The sequence below is a fragment of the Perna viridis genome, chromosome 11, assembly GCF_037379345.1.
Source record: "Perna viridis isolate PV_CMFRI_1.1 ecotype Kerala chromosome 11, ASM3737934v1, whole genome shotgun sequence".
NCBI lineage: Eukaryota > Metazoa > Mollusca > Bivalvia > Mytilida > Mytilidae > Perna > Perna viridis.
Genome location: NC_142455.1, coordinates 29,925,075 through 29,941,904, shown reverse-complemented (window position 1 = coordinate 29,941,904; position 16,830 = coordinate 29,925,075). Strand labels below are relative to the sequence as shown.

Here is a 16,830-nt window from a genome sequence, read left to right as displayed (position 1 = left end):
TGATCCCGTGAAAGGATAGTCAACGTACCTGAAGCCTTTTTCTATTTTTAAATATATTGACGATATGTTTCTATTTATATGTATATTGATGTTGTATTTCTAAATTTAGATCCGGATATAAACTATGATGTATACTTTTATCCCCCATTCGCAGTTAAATCCCGACCCAAAAACATTATGCATCGTTGTTTCTCCAAAAAAGATGGTACATCTTGATAAAATTATATAGTTCCTGGTAGTGATTTCTCATACTTTGTAAAAAATAATTCCAAATCATCTTCCAAATATACCAAAGAAGATGTTTTCAATTTTTGAACGACAACATATTTGTCCAGTGTGGTGGACGCGTTTTTGAACAAACGGTTGGCATTCCAATGGGAACAAATTGTGCTCCACTACTTGCTGACCTATTCCTTCACTCTTATGCGGCTGACTTTGTAGCTGATCTGATCCAAAAGAAAGGATATCGTTTAGCTAGATCCTTTGGTCTCAGTTTCTGCTATATAGATGACGTATTATCGTTAAATAATCCTAGTCTCGGGGATTCGATACATCGCATTTACCCCAAAAGAACTTGAGATAAAGGATACTACAGACACTGAGAAGCCTCATATCTTGACCCACACATAGGGGTCGATGGTGAAGGAAAACTATTGACCAAACTTTACGACAAACGTGATGTCTTTTCATTCAGAACAGTCAACTTTCCTTTCATCTCCCGCAACATTCCTTCAGCACCTGCACATCACAACGTTATGCTAGAGCTTGCCGTAATTACACATACTTTTTTGTATCGCGCTAGACTTCTTACAATTAGGCTTCTGGGACAGGTTTATGTTGCTACAAGATTGAAGTCATCATTACAGAAGTTTTATGGTCGTCATCATGGACTCGTGGATCGTTACGGTGTATCCATTTGCACCACGAAAACTGATTTGTTCAACGTGTCATAGTTTTCCTTTCCTCTTTCGTCTACCCTGGACTTGACTTTATATGAGCAACTAGGCGGGTGTTTCTAGAAAAGCAGAGGACGCTTACCCTACCGGTGCACCTGGTCCATGCTCACAGTTTTTAGTGGAGTCCGAGTTGCTCATTTACTTGTGTTACTTTGTGTGTATTATTTTAGTTATTTTATGTTCTTTGTTGTGTTTGTCTGTCTGATCTTAATCCCTGGATTACATTTTTTTTTATTTCGATGGAATCTTGGTTTCTTGATTACTCTTACACCTCTTTATCTTTACAAGTTTTGCATCTTTTTATGTACGAATGCTCTACTACTCACAATCAATATTTCCACCAAGATTCAGCATTTATTTTTAAGTTTTGTCTGAATATAGCTGAAATATTGCTGCTCGGACGTTAAACCCCAACAAACAAACAAAATATTTTTAAGTTTTACAAAATTAGACCGGACCAGTTTTGTGTACGAAACAGTGCACCTCAACCCAAGTCCATATCTAAAAGATATCATCTATATATGTAATATATAATTAAGGACTTTCACTCAGTCAACACTTTATATATGGACTTGTTAGATTATATTGACCTTGGACTTCAACCTCGGTCATTATAATCTGAACAGGTCCATATATAAGGTATTGACTCCGTTAAAGTTGATAATTGATAAGTACATGTAGGTCTAGGGATGTGATATAGGGTATGCGATATAGGTCTATATAGCGGTGTGATTTAGGCTATTCGGTCAAGGGGTGTGATATAGGGTGAAAGATATAGGTCTAGGGGTGTGATACACGGTATGCAATATAGGTCTAGGGGTGTGATATAGGGTATTCGATATACATATGTACATACATGTAGGTTTAGGGGTGTGATATATAGGGTATGCGATATAGGTTTTGGAGTGTGATACAGGGTGTTTGGTGAGCTTTTAGCGTGCGTTTTGGTATCGTGCGTGCGGGAAACCTAAACGTCTCAAGGAGTATTGGTCCAGGGGCTAAGAGTGTGATATAGGATATGCTGTATAGGTCTAGGGGCGTGATATAGGGTATGAAATATAGGGTAAACGTTATAGGATTTTAACAATCACTTATAATTCATGTACAAAAAAGACAATTTTAATCTTAATATATGATATACATAATTATAGTGATACATTGCATAAACCTGATAGTAGCTTTTACCAGCCATCGATTAACAAAATTATTTACTAGTATTTGTTAATTTGGTCAAACTTACACAATTTACAGTAGTTTGCGTTTTAGGAACATGTACAAGTGCCCATCATATATGTGTAATGCCATGGCTCCTGAGTCCACTTGTATCCCACGGACAAAATGTGAGGATGATGTTATCAATGCCTGCATGGACTTAAAAGTATTGCAATATATAAAGTTATGTTAAACACTAACCAAGCAACCAACTTTTATTCACATCACAGGTTAACCACAACGATAATGGTTACAAATGGAGCAATTTCTTATACAATCAAAATGTTAGCAAATCATTTTTCGCATGATATTAAGGAACATTTTCAGCAGGAATGTCATAAGCGGGGACTCTTTAAACTAAATAAGTTTCTTAGGCTACATATAAAATTATACAATATTTCACTGGATACCCCCATATTGATAGTTCAATATCATGAATATGCCACTTGGCCTGTTTTCACCCTAACCTTTGACACAGATAAATTTGTTTATGTCTCTGCTTTGAAAGCATAACAGTTTAACAATTTGAATGTTTATTTTCTACTTCAAATATTTCATTGTTTGCTACATGTATGTTTACCATTTTACTTTATCTATGTACATGTATGCGTAGTTATTAACATATATGTACACATTGCTTGTATTTTATGTATTTCTAGGATCAAATCAAACAGACATGAACTGTGTAGGGTATACATGTATTTAAAAGTACACTGTGTACAAAATATATAAACAACTTGGAAACTCTTAGCATGTGTAAAAATACATTTTTAACAAAATTGTTTGCAAAAATATCTGTTAGTTTAAACCTATTTTATATGTAATAAACAAAATGGATCAGACACAAGTAAAATAACATCCTTATGAAGTCTTCTCCTGATATAATAATAATTACAATATAGTATAGGCATACAAATTCAATAGTGTTATTCATGTTTTACAAAGTTAAGATGAGGCAGTAAAAATATAACATTAGGTGATGTGGCGAGATGTGATGTGATGTGTACTAATCCAGCTCAAGCAATAAGGAATCTTTTCGTGCGTTTAACGAAGGAATATACACGGTCCAACACAACCTGATAGTTTTTTTCTGATAGATTTTCTGCAAGACCAACGAGTAGATGTAGGTCTATATTATATATCTGTAATTTACAAACACTAGAACACTTTCAAACCTTCAGGACCCATCAACAGGGGCAGATCCAGACACTTTGAAAAGGATGGGTGTCAGCTAGGGTTCCTCAGAACATGATGGGTGCCAGCTAGTGGTTCCTCAGAAAATGATGGGTGCCAGCTAGGGGTTCCTCAGAAAATGATGAGTGCCAGCTAGGGGTTCTCAGAAAATGATGGGTGTCAGCTAGGGGTTCCTGAGAAAATTATGAGTGCCAGCTAGGGTTCCTCAGAAAATGAGGGGTGCCAGCTAAGGTTCCTCAGAAAATGATGGGTGCCAGCTAGGGTTCCTCAGAAAAAGGGGATGCAAGGATATTATTATTTGCTATTTTTGTCAATTTTACGCATAAAAATTACAAATTTTCCGATAAAAGGAGGGGTGCATATCTCATGCAACTAATCCCTTTCTTGGTTCGGCGCTGGAGAAATTTCTGGCGGTCGAAACAAAAAACATCTCCAGCGCCGAATCCCAAAACGGATTACTCTGCACCCTCCCCTGGATCCACCACTGTAATCATAGACATCATCATCATACTTTAATTCCTCTTTTAAAGATTGATAAAACTTACAAGACAATTTTACAAGTGAAACATGAATAGCATAAGGAAATATCTAAACATTTTCAAATTATTTAATAATGAATGTTCCTTATTTGATTCTCACATATAGTTGATGAATGAAAGGAATGAAATGGGATGCTGGTTTCTACATGCTCGGCTGTGGTTAAAAAAAGTTAAATAAATAAATAAATAAAAATAAGAATATAGAGAAAAAATATAATCAGATATCAGTAATCAATTGTCAACAATTTCAAAATTATTCAAAGGATTACTAAGTAAAATAAATGAGTGAAGTTTTCCTTGAAAAACGCGCTTGCTGGTAGCTCGAATAACCGAAAACCAGATAGAAATCCGAAAACCAGGTGTATATATCCGAAAACTGCAATAAAAACATTAGTAATTGCTCACTATATTATTTAAACCGGAAATAAGACTCTCATGAATATAATAGTTTTTTAATGAAAATTCCAACTCATTCTAGCTACCAAACATCAATATGGCGTAAATACCTTGAAATTAGTCTCGAGTCTTTCCGACGCCTTATTGATTTTTTCGTTGGGTAGTTAGAAAATGCTGTAATATGCACTAAAACAACTTTTTTTCATGAAAAAAAAACTTATTTAATGAATATTTGAATAAGGAAGGATGCAATTATAACACCAAAAAACGTATTTTATAGAGGTTTTCGGATATATGCACATAGATGTCGGATTTTCTACTTGATTTTCGGTTAATACCTAGGTTTTTGCTGATGCTAATATTTGGGTCAATGTTTACAGAAAGTCCAGCTCTGCGTCAAAATTTAAATAATTATTATCACATAATCGATGTAATATTGCAGTTCAGCACTTATTGAATAGCTTTAATATTATTACGCGCCCATTTCTTACATGTATACATGTACGTAAAGTAAACATCATATATTTGACATGGAGTATGATCGGCGGCGAAGCGATATCTTTGCGTAAATTTAGCAAGGAGAATAATCCGCCGAATGTTACTTTGGTAGTTAAATGTTGAAATGACTATCCTGGTAAAGTAATTCTGGTGGTCGAGGATTTCTAAGGCAAGTCCAGGTTTCAAAAAACCTTCCTTGACAAAAAAAACATGTATTGTATGATTTCATTTTTTGTGTACACACTTGTCAAAATAGATTCATGGTATCTTTTAAAATTAGACGTTTAAATATTTACCTTCTTTATATATATATATATATATATATATATATATATATATATATATATATATTGAGATATATATATATATATATATGTATATATGTATAACCTATAAAGATTGTTTTCATATTTTGTATGTGTTAATGTGAGTGTGCATTTTGGTTTTGTTTTCCTTTCGATTTAGTTATTTGTTTATGTTTGTTTATTTTATGTTTGCTTTAATGGTACTGTTTTGTTTTTTAAGGTGATATTTTTTTTTGCTGACGACTCTTTGTGTGTGTGTGGGGGGGGGGGGAGGGGGGAGGGGGGGTCTTTTGTAATTTGGTTTAATTGTGTTTGGGTTTGGGCTTTTCATCACACATGTTGTCTTTGAAAGATAATAAGATGAGTAGTAAATTATTAGAATATCATAATTTTTTATCTAATAATAATTCTAGTTGTCAGATTTAGATGAAGTGTATTAATAAAAGATATAATATTCCAATACTTAGGAAAGATTCCACCCACTCAGCCGGAGCCTGCTTCAGGTGAATATAAATATATGGTAATGTTTTTTTACGAAACATCTAGTGGTGCATGGAGATTAATAAAAATAAACATGATTGGTATATCTTTATATTGTTTGGGAAACTTCGCATACTAGGAACGACAATTGTCATAGTGCATTTACGTGACGTCACGGTTTGCTCATTCTTGGCCTATGTCTGTCTTCGTTGACAAGTACAAGTACCGGTACTTTTCATTGGTTCGTTACTCGCAGTAGGTCGCCATGATGTTTTCAGTTTGGTCATCTTTCGGAACTCCTTCTGCTTTGTTTGTGTAGGTAGGAAAATTCGGGTGCTCGGTAGGGTCATTCTAAATGCAGTCCTCCAAACTTAGACACCCTCCTCGAATGACTCCTTTACAACATCTTTCTTGTGTGGGTCGTCAGATGTTGTAAACTGTATCCATGCATTGACAATGTCTTTCAATGGGATCAGTCCATTTTGTGGATTCATCAACTCAAAGCTCTTAGATACCAACTTTTCGTTCTCGTGTCCAAATGCTTGGAACGCGATGATATATTCACTAAGTTCGATTGATCTATCTTTATTTGTGTCAATGACGTCAAAAAGCTCATTGAAGCATTTTGTCATCTTGTCGGTGTAAGCCTTTTTATCTGCACTGTACTCTGTCTTGTTTTTGTCGACAAACTTTTCCAATGGAAGCTCATCGGTCTTCGAGGGAAGAATGTATTCCAGCCACCATTTTTCCATGTCGAGCTTGATGTTCTCAGCCTTATCTCCGAGGATTTTATGCAGGTTTGTAAATTTGCTTCGGGACTCCTCAACGTCGGCATAGGAAATAACCCCATCATGATTTACGTCAAGTGACCTGTACCAAAGTTTCCATTTGTGGGTCATGAAATCCATCTTTGTCTGAAAATACAAAACCAAAATATTTCACGATTTTGTACTTTATTTTATATTTGTTTTTGTATATTTTTGGGGGTTTTCTTATATTTGTTTGTTTGTTTGGTTTTTTTTGTTTGTTTGTTTGTTTTTTTGTTTGTTTGGTTTTTTGTTTGTTTGTTTGTTTGGTTTTTTTTATTTGCTTTTTGTTTTTTTTTTTTTTTTGTTTTTTTTTTTTTGTTTTTTTATTTGTTGAGGTCAATGCGCATGTTTATTATCGTGCTCTTTTATGGTAATAACATCGGTGTTCACTAAATTAAAAGGATGAGATAAGAATCGCCCTAAAGATATATATGAAAATATCTGCTTGATGTTTGGGACATACTGGAAAACCCTATTCAATAACTCTGTAGTTTTAAATGTTTCGTTTTATAATCTGACATAAATACAAGTGAAGTTAAACTTTTGCATTGTATTTTTATCTGAATGCATATGACCTTTGATACACATGCAAAAGACACTAATATAACAAGAGCAGTACTCCAGGTCCCGCGCCTCGCAATAAAAGGGGCATTTCTTTATTGCCACTTATGTTATGCCCGGAAACCGATTTCAGACGGGCAGGCAGAAAGTTATTAATAAGTTCTATACTACCCCGCTTACTTCATAAACGTCCAACTGTGCAAGTTTGATGAAGTCTATAAAGGTGGTCAAAACTTATGCCCCGGACACCAATTTTCGACCCAAAATTATATTACGTGCGTGTGACTTTGACCTTTGACATACTGACACTAAAATTAATAATTATCTTTCTTAACGAATAAACCTTCAATTGTACAAGTTTGATGGAAGATTGTGCAAGCGTTTAAAAGTTATGCCCCGGTCACTGATGTTCGGCCCCAAAATTATATTTCATAAAGTGTATGTTACCTTGACATTTTGCCCACTGACCCTAAAATCAATAGGTGTTTTCTTACAAAATAAGCCTTCAACTGCGGAAGTTTGATGTTAAAAAGTTATGCCCCCGAAATTTTAACCCATTTCGGACGGACGGAAAGCCGAATTCTATACTCCCCCGCTTTCGCGAAAAGCGAAGGACAATTACCTATCATATGTATACATCCTACAAATTTTCGTCCAGACTAAACTTTGGTTATCTGTACTTAATCAGGCTATAATTCGGAAAACCTGACCGCAAACCATAGTGGTGCACCGTGTTGGGAAAGATGCCACGCTCCTCGCACGTTAAAGAACCCTACTGTGGTATTCTCCCGGAGTAGGAACCATAGGGCTCCGCCACAGGAGGCTAAATTGCCCGACCCTACCCATCTCTCCCTATTTCCAGTGGCAATCGGGATTTGTCGACCCCATTGTCCTTGTGTCCCATCCCCTTTTCATTTCATCATCATTTCATGTTCATTTTATCATCAATTTCATGTTCATTTTATCATCAATTTCATGTTCATCGTCTGAATATAGCTGAAATATTGCTGCTCGGACGTTAAACCCCAACAAACAAACAAACAAACCTTCCTAAAATGGAAAGCAAGTATTTTGTTTTTCGTGAGAGTTGACCTCTTTATTTTTTAGAGTGATCGCCACATGTTCAAAATTCTATATAATTTATTTTCTATATTTTTATTTCATAATTCAATAATCTACAACTTTTGCATATCTTTTTTGCAAATGTCTGCTATCAAATCCTAATTTCCACATTTGTAATTCCATAACTTCATTTTTTACTCTCTGAATTTATAGCTTCGTCTTTTAATTCATTGACTTTAATGTGACAACTCTTTTCTTGTTTTTGTTTTATGGTTGTAAGTTGGCGTTTAAGATGCGTATAGTTAATATCATCTAGTAATCTTGATTTTTAACACAGGGGCTTGTTCCTACTATCAAATATGCAGTCTGAAAATTTGAAAAGAGTGATCCCAGATTTGAGGTTGCCTCGCTTCAACTCATTTTTCCGACGCAGTCGGTATAGTTTCGCTTTTTACACTTTGACCTTAAGGACGCTCTTCTAAGGAAATGCATGTCACCTAGTAGCAATTCTGTTTCCCGATTGGCCACATACTGATAACTTAGTGGCGTTAAAAAAACGGTATAGAAAATTTGAAATTACTTGCCATGTTTTATTTTCTTGAAAGAAATGTAGAAACTTAGAAGTAAAATTTTACTGAGTCGGCTATCGTTTTTTTAAAAAGATAGTACTTGTTTTCAATAAATGAACGCAGATATCATCATCGAATACCGGCAAGAAAAAAACGTATCAAAGACCTACATGTTATTCAATTGGAACTCTTCAGTTATTATAAAAAACGTATCAAAGACCTACCTGTTTTTTAATTGGAACTCTTCAGTCATTATAAAAAAAACGTATCAAAGACCTACATCTTATTTAATTGGAACTCTTCAGTCATCACAACAAACTTTGTTTGATTGTTTGACCACGAACTTCCCCTCATTTGTACTAACTACTTCCTGTTCCCTATTTCTAGTTGCAATCAAAATTTGTCTACCCCATTATCTTTGGGTTCCATTCCATTTTTCATTTCACCATCATTTCATGTTCATTTTATCATCCACTTCATGTTCATCGCCTGAATATAGCTGAAACATTGCTGCTCGGGCGCTAAGCTCCAACAATCAATCAATCATGTTCCCTACATGACGTCTACATCAATTTAATATTGAATAATAGTATAACATACAATGGAAAGTTTTGAATGCACATGCTTCGTCTTGGCATACTTGCCTGAATATAGCTGAAATATTGCTGCTTGGGCGTTAAACAATCAATATTAGCATACATGTACTGAATATGGGTAGACCAGTGTAACGACTGCTTTCTCCTTTCTATTTATTGAAAATAGTTGGTGTTAATTATGGTGTTTGTCTTGTGCTGCATACATCACGTTTGTTTTGTTTTGTGTGTGTGGTTTTTTTTTAGTTCAGTGTCTATAGAGACTTTCAACATGTAGATGGACACGAAAGATATTTTATGGTGGATCCCTATATAAATTTATATAAGGAGGAATTCGGATCCAGTAATTTATTTATAAAAAATGGGAAGGTGGGTTCATATCCAGAAATTTATATATAAAAAAGGGGTCAAGGCTATTAATTTGTAAAACACAGAATTAACATTTTTTTCAACAAACAGGATCCACCCAATAAGTACAGGAATGAATATGTGTGTACGAACTGGTAATTATTATGTCTTACAGCAGTGAAGCAGCCGTCATGCCTTAAGCCATGCAAAGCAAAAACAGAACTTTTCTGTATTTCTAAACACAGCTGGTGACATTACGTAATCACAAAAATCTTTAAACGAAGTTTGTTATCGACCAAAAACGGATACAGCTTTTGTTTCTCTCTTTTACTTTATTTTGTTTATTTAGTCTTCTGTACATTTTCAAAATAAAGCAAAGAACTTCAATCAAAAGGTATTTATTTAAAGATCTCTTTTTCAACAAAAAAAAAGCAATGCGTGACGTCACGTTTGATTCTAGTTCAATAGTTCTACTCTTCAGATGGAAATCTCAGTAACAAAAGAAGCGCTCCTTTCAATTTGCACATTACTTCACTAATTGATTGTCTTCACCGGTGAGGTCAAACTTGGTTAAAATCTGGAAAAACTTAATGTTACTCATATTAAAATCCTGACTCGAAGGCCTGCTTGACGGGGTCGAGTTTGCTTGAATCATCTGAGGTAACAAAATTAATCCAAGCGTTTACAATGTCTCTGAGAGGAATTACTCCATCTTTAGGCCCCATTAAATCAAATGCTTTTCTGACAATAGGCTCGTTCTCGTGTCCAAAAGCCTGGAAAGCAATTACGAATTCGTCTGGCTCAATTGAACGGTCGTGATTTGTGTCGATAACATCAAAAATTTCAGTAAAACATTTTGTCATGCTGTCTACGAATGCTGCCTTGTCTTTGTTATATTGACTAGTGAGATCTGCAAGAAATTCAGTTTCGGAAACTTCTTTCCCTGCGGCTTTCAATATATAGGTTATCCACCATGTTTCCATGGCGGCCTTGACAACATCGGCCTTGTCACCAAGTAGATGATGGAGGTTTGTGAATTTACTGCGGGACTCCTCGACATCTGCCATTGAAATAGTGCCGTCATGGTTGACATCTAAAGACTTATACCAGAGTTTCCATTTTTGACAAAGGTATTCCATTTTTTCTGAAAAATTTTATTCTTATGATGATTTTTTGCATTTTGGCTCTGTTATCCGCCTGGTGACTGTTTCCTTTTGACGTGGTGGTTAGAATTAGATGATGGACAGATATGTTAGGATGCTCTAAGGGAGGGATATATAAGTAGATTTTTTTAAGGGAAGATTGAGGTATTTTTCGTTCTTCTAAATGTAACCTAATTTTATCATATGCAGTGTAACTTAGTAAAAATTATACCTGATATGATTTCATGTAAGAAATATAAATTGATTAATATTTTATATTTGTTTGTGTATCTATAAATGTTAAATCATTAAACTTTTTTCTTAATTAAGTGCATTTTCTATTTTTCTATTTTTTTTTTACAATTTTTGTTTTATTTTCTTACTTGAGCTCTATTTTATTTATTTTATTTTACTTATACTTATTACTACAGGAGATGAAGACAACTTAAAACGCCTGTACCACGATATTTGAATGAAACACCTTATATTATGTAAGATAAAAGAAATGAAATGTACACTCTACACGTCGACGTACTCCCAAATAGTTAAAGTGGGAAAACGCTCTCGGACCCACGTGGGGTCTGGGAGTAGGTCCGAGCGTCAACACAGCAGTCCAGCCGCTAGTAGGACATAATCTGACTGAGTTCTTCGGTCAGGTATCCCAAAGGCTGGGCTCCGCCACCAACACCAGTTGGTTCTACTAACCCAGTAACATCGACCGAGAGAAGCCTGTATTGGTATTCAAGGTTGTTAAAAACCCCCAATCAACGAAATATAAATACATGTCATTGCTAATAGAAATATGCAACAACTTATTCGTAAATCGATAAGACAGCAATAACTTAAAGAACTTATCTTATTAATTCATGTTAATTACTCACAATTATGCACATGTTTTCGAAGGTGACAGTTGACAAACAAGTTACGTGTAAAACATCGACTTTAAATTATTTAAATCCTAGCGTTAGTTTTATTGTACATTCATTTAAAAAGAACTGTAAAAATTTGTTTTAAAAAAATAGAATTGTAAAATTTATTAGCTTCATTATATTTCAATTTGAGACAGCCCAAAATTTGTATTTTAGAAGGGGAGATAACCAGTACAAAAAAAACTTGGCCTAAATTGGTTTAAAAGAAATTCTGCTTAAGTTTAATTTTTTTTCAATGTTTTATTACTAAGTTCCTTAAAAATAACACTATTTATTTTCTAAACTGAATGTGTTACTGTGGGGTCGTAGTAAAATGTTTTATTGCGGAGTTCCATAAAATATCTAAGGAGAATGTACAACTTCGTCTACTTCTTCAGCAATAGTTATTTATTACAGCCTTTACTTAATTGAATTTGTGCTTCCAAGGCGGAGAAATTGGCTCATGACGCTCTGAGCCGTTATTTCTAACACATGTTGGTAAAGACTTGGGTTCGTTGCTATATTAATTAACGCCCCATGTCATTAATTGGAGTATGAGTTAAGGCGTACAGTAACCATGGTGTTAATTTTGTCCACATGTGAAACATCTTTTAATTGGCAAAATGTTTTATCTATTAAGATCAAACGAAGTGCTGCAATACGTGTTTTGTCTCAATCTCTATATACTTTGCTAAATGTAGACCTAATGCTTATTTCCCACTTAAGACCACGTGCCAATCTAGCTGATACTTCTTTCTCAATTTTATGTTAGATTCGTTCCATTGGTTGGCCAAAGCAGTGTGATGATCATATGCCTAAATACTTTTTCGTTTTACTTTTGCAGACTTGTCAAAAGCGGTCCTTTATCTCAATTTATTATTATTTTTTTTATATTATAAACTAGCTGTCCGAAAATTCTGGTTTCGTCACTCAAACTCTGAACATTGATCTTGATTCAAATTTTGTTCTTTTTTCAGTAAAAAATCTGATGGAGTCGATAAAAAACACTTTATAAAAAAAAATCTAAAATGATAAAATGAATTGATGGCTTTTACTCAGATAATCACTTAGATATTCTATAAGATATGAAAAAGGTTTCACTCAATATGACATTTCATGGAAAAGTTACAGCACTGAAACCACTTTGGGAGAGAAGCCAATACCTTTAGCCCTCTAATAATTCACATCACAGGCGAATCCAAAAAAGGGATAGAAAAATCAAAACATACTCTGAAATTATTATACTTTTATTTCAGTAATTAATCGAACCAACAGAAATTCGGCATTGCATTTACACAGTGATTGTGATGTATATTTTCACATTTTACTTTAGGGGATATTACCCTGTAAACGCCAATCTTTGGATCCGACACTGCACGTAAAATTAATTTAAGAAACCTAACATTGAGGCAAACGTTAATTTTGATTTTGAAAAAAAACTTAATATATAATATAAGTGGAGGCTAAATTACGACTGTATGAAAGGATAAATATACGAGTTAAAGTGAAACTCCGCTAATAAGAAGGTAGGACATAGTGAAAAAAAAAATAGAAAAAATCAGCATAGTTATACTGAGTCTCATGCAAAGGATTGTTGTTGTCATTTTTAAAAGTAACCCACCTACCCCTGTCCTAAGCAACGCATTTAAAAGGGTCAATAGTTGATGCATGCAAACTATATGAACGTGAGTAATACATGCAAAGCCATAAAGAAACAGCCACTATACAAATGACAATAATAACAATACAAATAAATGTGTGAGATGCAAGTGTTTTGGTCTGTAAATATACGACTATAATGTTTGAAAACAATGTCTGTAAAAAAAATATAATCCATAGATCGAGTTCTCAAGATTCAAAATTTATCAAAAGATGCATACAAGTTCGTGCAAAACGTTCTCCACTTTGATACCGTCAATGGTGTTCTGTATATCCATGCTTTTATTACAAATTTGTAATATCTACACTTAATTGTTTTATTACTGTTTAATTCAATTTGCTTTTCTTCATTTTACGTTATGGTGTTAAGGTTTCCGTGTATCTTTATTTAAATTTGTCGATATAGACTGTACGCACATGCAATTTAAAGCAAAGACTAACAGACTAGAGCTTATGGAAGTCAAACGCTTTACAAATGAACAAAAGCATACAAACGAAAGTATCCTACCTTGTGGAGGTTAAGTTAATCCAATATCAGACGACCTCTTTCTTGGGAAGCTGGTGAAGAAGTGACCCAATGTACAGACAGAGGTGCTATATGTTACTAGAAACCTCCGATAATCACTACCAATCGTTGTCCTCGTCTCTTGGTAATCAGATCGTCCCCTAATATTGTTATCCGAATTGTTGCCGTCTTTGGTAACTCAATTTGTAACGTGACAGCTGATTGGTCGTGATCGATTTATGTCTGCCGATTATTGACGAAATACATCTTTCTTGGACAAAAAACTGGTAATTTGTGTTGATTGGCACCCATTGGTCACCCCGTACATATGTTTGTAATGATTGCAATTATATACTAATGACTTCCCAACATTAATTAACACTCGCTTTATCAGACAACTTTGGTTGTCCTCCACATTTAAGATGTTCCAAACGAACAGTAGGCGGTTTTCCTCGCGTGGCTGTTAAAGACTTTGACATGATGGTCATTTAACATGAATACATGTACTAAATTCATGTACTGTGCATATTTGGGCGTTTTATGGTACTTTCTCAGTATAGTTGTCTTTTAATTCGATTGAGCTATGTACCGTATGATATGCAATATATCATAAAGTAATAACAAACAGTTTAAAATATTTTATTCTGTAAAATTGAATTGTTTCTTTAAAACAAAAGAATTACATGTACTTCATGAACTAGCATCGTGTGATTTTCCAACACGTAAACAATCGGCGTCTCCTTCGTGTTTATTTGTATCAGCCACACTGTTACATTTGTACGGTTTATTTCTGATTGTCCCACTTTTGAAAGTTTCATGGCTTTGATTGTCTCACTTTTGAAAGTTTCATAGCTCTGATTTTCCCTCACAAAAAGTTCTGATCGTCCCACATTTGAAAGTTTCAGAGTTCAGATTGTTCCACACAAAAAGTTCTGATTGTTCTACTTTCGAAAGTTTCATAACTCTCATTGTCCCACACAAAAAATTCTGGTTGTCCTACGTGTATAATTCAGGGTAGAAAATTTAATTATTGTTTATTTAAAAGATAAGTAGATTTTTTCTTGTCAATTAATAAAAATTTGAACGTTTAATGTATTCTTTCCATAATACTACAAATATTGCTTCAAAATACATGTACTTCACATGTCCTTAGCCAGGATTTTGTAAAGGAGTGTTCTGTAGACTCGCGGAGCAAGTCATGCACTTCGTACCGCTAGGTGCTATCGACTTTAATAGTCACAAATCAAACAAAATTTCGACTTTAATAGCGCTTATTCGTTTTTAAGGGGAGGGGGTCTTTAGATGAAAATTGGTCTTCAAAACGTATTTATAATATTTAATACATCATTTTTAGGACATTTTGGCAACACAAATTTACTTCCTCATTTGTCGAATTGCCGAACAATCATAGCAAAGATATGATAGCCAGCGAGCAAATAAAACAATTTCAGAAACATTGTGAGTTGATCGTAAATTATGACGTCATAATGCCGTTTTTTTTTGTGACGTCAGTACTTACGATCAACTTTACACTTACGACTTTTTTGTGAAATCGATGTCAAGTACCGAAGACAGCCTGCATTCTAAGTCAGATTCAGTAGATTCAGTAACCACCAACTACTTTCTTTATCGACTACGAAGCTATCATTCAGAACACTACCATTACCCAGACAGTGGTAAAGAAGTTAGTTCCACAGATAGGGGCGTATGGTTAAATGTACAAGACGACCTCTAAGATTCAAACACAAAAGTCAATACTCAACCACTGACTATGTTACTATATATAGTGTCGTGTTAATTGGTCATTACTATCAACAATTCATAAACATAATCTTTACTCGGCAAAATTACAATCAAAACATACCTATTCCTCATCGTCCCGCAAAAAAATCTTACCTCTTAAGAAAAAAAATCTACCCGTAATTTTTAAATGTAGACACTGTGACCCTAACAGGAATACACTAATTGTTCGACCATCTTTTAATATAATTTGACTTCATAAAGATGAAAGTTTTTTGTGTTGTAATTTAGTTTGTAACTTATTGTTTTTATTTGTGTTTTTGCTTGCTTTTTTTTTTGGCTGATATAAAGTACGAAAGATAATCCCTTATTTTTTTTCAATTATACACTAAATCTAAGAAACATGCACCCTTGTTAAAGTCAAGGAAAACCCACTTCACACATTTATGACACTTATCGGCTAAATGATTATATTCTGAAATTATCCTGGAGATAATACACAGTCATGCTATGTATATATGTATGACGAGTAACTAAACACCCGTGAAACGTGTTCGTAATTAGCAAGACAAGGCGTTGTAAAACAATTTGTAGCAAATAACCTTGATTTTTTTTTCAGTAACTACATACATCACGTTTCTGCACTTGCAATCAAACAGAAGATTTCAATATGTTTATTGACACTAAGATAGTAAACCATATGTGTTGCATTTTTTCACTTTCGTTTATAACGTAAATACAAGTAAACGGAGACATACATTCATCTAACAGTATAAAACGTTATTATGAAAAATTAAGGCGGTTAGGAGAGAGCGAATGAATTTGATTTTGTTATGATTATTCAGCAATAATTTATGCTTAGATCGAGATAGTTCTACAAGTATGCAAGAATCATATGAGTTATGTTTTTAAGATTTTAATTTTATTTTACCCATTTCTCACGTTTAAATTACGCGGTATATAAAGATCAGTATGTCTGTTCGTCACACTTTTCTATCCTTTATATACTCCAATCCCTTGCACTGTCTGCAAGGGCTAGTATGATCTGGCTGTAATGTTACATGATTGATGTATGATAAATCCATCTGCAGCCGGTATGAGGTTCTAATTTTGCATCATCCACTATACCTTTTGTAGAACGAATATCTTATATATAGTGATTTATTGTACTTTAAACGAGCCGGGGAATAAAGTGTTTGTCCAACTGTTACATGGAATGCGGGGAAATCATCGTCCATCAGATCGAAATAGATTACGGTGGCAAGAGTGATTTTAGTTGGAAAATAATACGAACAATTCCTTAAAGAATGATATGACGTCTATTCATTAACGAACGGTGAATGCTCGATTAGAC

The 16,830-nt window shown here is 34.2% G+C and overlaps 1 protein-coding gene and 1 pseudogene across 2 annotated transcripts; both read right to left on the bottom strand.

The window, feature by feature from the left end:
* Positions 1–5,675: 5,675 nt before the first annotated feature.
* LOC148603671 (sarcoplasmic calcium-binding protein pseudogene) lies at positions 5,676–13,895 on the bottom strand (annotated as a pseudogene). The gene is made up of 2 exons (XR_015916386.1): positions 13,740–13,895; positions 5,676–6,494 (listed from the first exon to the last, which is right to left on the bottom strand). The product of XR_015916386.1 is annotated as a sarcoplasmic calcium-binding protein pseudogene (transcript).
* LOC148603672 (sarcoplasmic calcium-binding protein-like) lies at positions 6,501–13,729 on the bottom strand. Its single transcript, XM_088551725.1, has one exon. The coding sequence runs from the start codon at positions 10,659–10,661 to the stop codon at positions 10,125–10,127; it is 537 nt and encodes a 178-aa protein (XP_088407851.1). The 5' UTR covers positions 10,662–13,729; the 3' UTR covers positions 6,501–10,124.
* Positions 13,896–16,830: the final 2,935 nt, after the last annotated feature.

Bases quoted from the DNA above. Each gene is read 5' to 3' on its own strand.
- LOC148603672 (XM_088551725.1), bottom strand. From the start codon at position 10,661: ATGGAATACCTTTGTCAAAAATGGAAACTCTGGTATAAGTCTTTAGAT.